General features: G+C 34.9%; 2 protein-coding genes across 3 annotated transcripts; both read left to right on the top strand.

The window, feature by feature from the left end:
• The first annotated feature begins 332 nt into the window (after positions 1-332).
• Positions 333-1,197, top strand: LOC17888731. Its single transcript, XM_006295044.2, has 4 exons — positions 333-587; positions 705-815; positions 944-1,024; positions 1,132-1,197. The coding sequence occupies exons 1-4, from the start codon at positions 333-335 to the stop codon at positions 1,195-1,197; spliced, it is 513 nt and encodes a 170-aa protein (XP_006295106.1).
• Positions 1,198-3,378: 2,181 nt separating this feature from the next.
• Positions 3,379-5,024, top strand: LOC17889372 (probable DNA double-strand break repair Rad50 ATPase). Of its 2 annotated transcripts, none has more exons than XM_006294969.2 (4): positions 3,379-3,922; positions 4,147-4,257; positions 4,441-4,521; positions 4,644-5,024. In XM_006294969.2, the coding sequence occupies exons 1-4, from the start codon at positions 3,605-3,607 to the stop codon at positions 4,722-4,724; spliced, it is 591 nt and encodes a 196-aa protein (XP_006295031.1). In that variant the 5' UTR covers positions 3,379-3,604; the 3' UTR covers positions 4,725-5,024. The 2 variants fall into 2 exon arrangements, with proteins under 2 accessions (XP_006295031.1, XP_006295030.1); XM_006294968.2 differs by having other exon boundaries at positions 4,653-5,024.
• Positions 5,025-5,259: the final 235 nt, after the last annotated feature.

Below are 5,259 nucleotides of genomic sequence, written 5' to 3' on the forward strand. Positions count from 1 at the left end.
AAATAAAGTGTTTTTTATTTTACACATTTTTGCTTTTGGATTCTAGCCGTCTTATGCATATGTCCCAAAATCATGTACTATTTCAGTTTTTTTTTTCCTTAGTAATTTTTAGAGAAAATGCAATCTAATACGAAATCTTAATTAACGGAGAGAGTACTAATTAAGTTACTAATTAAAAAGTCTAATTAAATTATTAATATAGTTCAACAAGCAATCAGCCGCCCCGGACAACCTCTTGAAAGGCTTTAAATGTTCTAAAGTTAATCCCATAATCAACAAAACATATATAGAGTGGTATGGTGTAGTCACAAGTCACAGAGAGAAGGTGAATGATGTCTCAAACCAACACTGGAGCAGCAGTCACAACGGCAGAGCCTCTTCTCAACAACGAAATGATGCTGCTTAGGAGCCTGAGCACAAGCAGTTGTTTTTCCAAGGAAGACGAGGAGATGACTCGTACAGTACTTTCAGCTTTTAAAGCTAAAGAGAGTGAGATCGATAAGAGGAAGATGGAGGTACGTGAAAGAGTTCAGGCTCAACTAGGTCGGGTCGAAGAAGAAACCCGACGTCTCGCCGCAATCCGCGAGGTTACTTTTAGTTTAGATATTATGTCACTTTTAATATAAAGTTTGACGTTATAATATATATATATATATATATGTATATATATGTGTCGGTTGTGTAATGATTAATGTTTTGGACAGGAACTTGAATCTCTCGGAGATCCCATGAGGAAGGAAGTTTTGATGATTCGTAAAAAGATTGATAGTGTTTACAAAGAGCTCAAACCATTAAGTTACTCTGTTCAAAAGAAGGTGACAAAACCATTATTTTCTTTTGTGATTTGTTTAATCTTGTTTCTGCTTAGTAACCACGAATAAAACTAAACCTTAAACCCTAAACGCAAGATTTTTTATTTTTTGTAATGGGGATAACTAAACAGCAAAGGGAGTATAAAGAAGCAGTTGATGTATTCAACGACAAGAATTTGGAGAAAATACAGCTCATCACCAAACTAATGGAGGTTAGCTTCGTGCTCTTATATATCGATCTAAGTTCATGCATGATTCGTAGGTTCGTATATGTTGCTTAACTCATGGTGTCTATTTTCTTACCGAGGAGATTGAACAGTTGGCTGGAGAAAGCGAGAATTTGAGGTTGAAGAAGCTGGAAGAGTTGAGCAAGAGCATTTTGTGAATGTCACAAACACATGTAAAGATCAATCAAGAACTTATATATTGGGTTTTTGGGTCTTGGCTCTTTTTGTGAAGTTATGACGTTTCTTCTTTCTTCTTTTGTTAATATATATGTGAAATTTATAAGTGTCGAGGATCTATGTATAATAATCTGTCGTCAAAAATATCTAAATAATACATTTTTTTGTCTTTGATTATAGTTCTTATGTTTGATATAACGTTTTCACACCCATGGAACACACAAGCTATCCTCTCTCTTTTTGTGTTACTAAAGAAACGGTCGGGGCTGTGGTCCGGACATCATCTTTTTGAGTCGGGCACTAGAACATGTAAATTTATAGTAGATATCTTGTTTGAGATAATGTGAATTTTGTGTATATATGGTTTACAACTGTAGCTTTCAAACGATTTATCATTTTGTTTTGGTATTTAGCAATCGGTGAGAGCTGTCAAGTAATCTAGCTCTATTGTGTAACTCTATCAATAAATACATACACATAGGTCCAAATACTTTTGGTTGACCTCGAGCGATAGACGAAAATTCTCGCTTCATAGGATCAGGTTGCTAGCTAAATCCTAATGGTTGTTCATCAAGCAAAAACCCCCTTCATTCCAGCTAAATAATCGGTTACAACTTAGTACTTACATACAGCTGTGTATTGAGTTTATGTAGCAATATCCGGTCAAAAGATCGATCTACTTCGAATATAATTAATACGTTTCTAATATGTTTTAGGATTAGTGAGGTCAATCCATACTAGTTCTTGTTTTCAAATGTTGGTTTAAGATTCCGCGATTATGTCATCAACATGTTCTCCATTTATAAACTTTGTATAAATATTTTGCTGAGAGAACAAGATGTAAACGCAACAAAAGTTTCCTACTTGAATAGCCCAAGCGCTGATCCACTGCACAACTTTATCCGTGAAGTTTGAATCATACTTCATCCCTGAAGTTAGAGAATCATGAATCCAACAAATATTGAGCTTATTGAAACCAATAAACCCTACGTTAAGGCCCAAAACATGCAAAATACCCACGACCATTATTGGGCATGTGTGTTAGCAGTGACTATTTTCATAGTCTTTTGGGAAATTTACAAAGGAAGTCACAATATCATATCGTACAATTTGGTTAAGCTTTATTTATTTTTGCAATTTTCTCAACTCCATCATCCATGATATTGTATTAACTGGTGGAGATTAAATTTTGGTTTTTTTTAAGTTACGTGTAGCGATACTCAATATAGTATGATAAGATTTGACGGGATTTGTAAGACAAAGTCTTTTGGACGTAATAATAGGCATTAGCTTTGGTCAAGTCAATGGTAGGACAGAAGACTAATTTTCTCAATGACTTGTAGACAAAACTATTAAACCTTAAAAACAAATCCTGTCAGACGCAGATGATTTTTTTGTGATTATTTTTTTTATATATATTGAAACCAAAATGATTTTCGATTTATTTTGACCATCATAACCACAGACTCAAAATTACTGTTAGCCTTAAAATTTTGACTTAAAACTTTGAAGAAGGTTTTTGATGAGATGGAAAGTGTTTGAAATTATTGTATACAAAAAGCTTAAGAGTATTTGATGAGCCAACTCTAGTCTTTTGCTTTATATCTACAGCTATGAGGTCTATTGTTTGAAATCCAAATCAAAGATATTTTAATTTCTAGTTGTCAAATACCCCTAAAGATTCATTCGTATAGAGATCTTTACGAATACATTTATATGCTATACAAAAATAAAAAAAGAACAGGCACATATGATTGGTTGGATATGGTTGTCACACTTGGCAGTTAGGTCATTTTCTTAGCTTTGCTTCTTTCAATAAAATAAAATAAAAAACAGTCTGTAACATTTGTAATAATACGCCAATGCCCAAAATTCTTTAATTTATACGTTGGCACATTTCTTGCTTTTCCTTTACAGACAGAAGTATGTATCTTTCCACTTAATATAAATAAAAATCCTCTCGAGTCTTGACCATACCCAAAAATTGAAAAAAAACATACAAATACAGAGAGAAGACAAATCGAATTAAGTAGTGTGATTAGAATATATAAAAAAAAGATTAGGTGAAAATGGTGTAATTAATTAATTAAAAAAAGATTGGGAATAATAATATTAATTATTTAAAAATGAAGAGCTTTGCTTTGCTTTTAGGAAATACTATACACACACCACACGGAAACGCACTGAGAATACAGCAAATCGTTCTCTTTCCGCCATTAAAACTCCTTCCTTCCTAATAAGAACTTTTTCTAAACCCCCAAATCAGCAAAAATAGGGTTAATCCAAGAACCCCACCTTAGTAATTCCACTGAGGAGGAGGAGGATTCGAGTTCCTGCTTTGGTCTAAGGAAGAAGAGCAGCAGAAACCGCAAGGACAAGAAACCGAAGATGACTCAGAGTCAAACCAACGACGGAGCTGCCTCGACGGTTGAAGCAGCTGCTCCTCCTCAGCCTCAGCCTCAGCCTCAGTCTCAGCCTCAGTCTCAGGCGCCTCAGCAGAGCAACGAGATGGTTATGCACACGGGGAGTTTGAGTTTTAGTAGCCATATGTCGAGAGAAGACGAAGAGATGACTCGTTCTGCTCTTTCTGCGTTTAGAGCTAAAGAAGAGGAGATTGAGAAGAGGAGGATGGAGGTTCGTGAACGGATCCAGGCTCAGTTGGGTCGGGTCGAACAAGAAACCAAACGTCTCTCTACTATTCGTGAGGTTTGTTATTTTTTTTACTCTCTTTCCTTGTAAAGTTTTGATTTTTATTTATTACATCTCTCTGAACTTGTCTCCTAGAGAGTCATAAACCCTGGAAAGTTTGTTTTTTTTGGTGTTGTTTCTCTGTTTTTGGGTTTTCAAGATCTAGGAATTGGTTAAGTGTAATTGTTGGGTCGATGTAAGGGGAAAGGGTTTGATTTTGGTGTTGTGGTTTCTTGTAACAGGAGCTTGAGTCTATGGCAGATCCCATGAGGAAAGAAGTTTCTGTAGTTCGTAAGAAGATTGATAGCGTTAACAAAGAACTCAAACCTTTAGGTTCCACTGTTCAAAAGAAGGTACTATTTGATGATTTCTCTAGTTCTGTCCACCATGAATAATACAAATTTATATGTCTAAGTAAGTAAGCGTTTTGTTATTTCTGGTAACCAAATGAATCCCCTATGAGGTAGAGACCTTTAGCAATTGGGTTTGCTAGACTGAATGAAGAACCTGAAAAGTTTAATTGAAATTGAAAACAGGAAAGGGAGTACAAAGAAGCACTTGATACATTCAACGAGAAGAACAGGGAGAAAGTACAGCTGATCACCAAACTCATGGAGGTTAGTTCTGAGCTCTCAGCTAAGTTCTTAATTTTTGTAGAAACTACGGGGGGGACAGAACCGGAGTTTAAAACCGTCTGCTTGTTATACATAAATGGTGTTTGTTTTTTCTTTTTGGGGAGATGGAACAGTTGGTAGGAGAAAGCGAGAAGCTGAGGATGATTAAGCTGGAGGAGCTGAGCAAGAGCATAGAAACCGCATGATATGTGTGTGTGTGTTCCAAGAACTAATTGGTTCTTTTTGTGTGATGTACCTAGTTTTTTAAATTTCCATCTTGTAAGATGTGTGTATTTTTAAGGTTTTGTGGGGGTGCTTTTGAAGGGGTTTGATTTTGTAAAATTTGTGGCTTCTCTTTTTTTTGATTAACCAAATTAGGGGATATGGGATAATCTGGGAGATTCTTAGGATACTGAAACAAACTCATCACAGTGGATTGAATTTTTTTTTTTTTGTAATCTGTATTATGTTTGCATTTGTCTTTTGAAGAATTAATTTATTTTATTTTTAAATTTGGTTTTGGCTTTAGAGTAAAGTTTATTATCGTTGGCAAAGATGGAAAAAAGTGACTCTCGCGTGCGTTTTTGAAATCTAAAAAGCTGTCGGAACGGCAGAATCTTTTTTCACTTGTTTATTTACATAAATCCTTTCCGTTTATACATCAAACCATCGAAGTATACAAAACGGGTAATAACAAATTATATAATTTAAAATGTATCTATAAACGTGGACATTACCATT

This window comes from Capsella rubella, unplaced genomic scaffold (assembly GCF_000375325.1).
Source record: "Capsella rubella cultivar Monte Gargano unplaced genomic scaffold, Caprub1_0 scaffold_4, whole genome shotgun sequence".
Taxonomy (NCBI): Eukaryota; Viridiplantae; Streptophyta; class Magnoliopsida; order Brassicales; family Brassicaceae; genus Capsella; species Capsella rubella.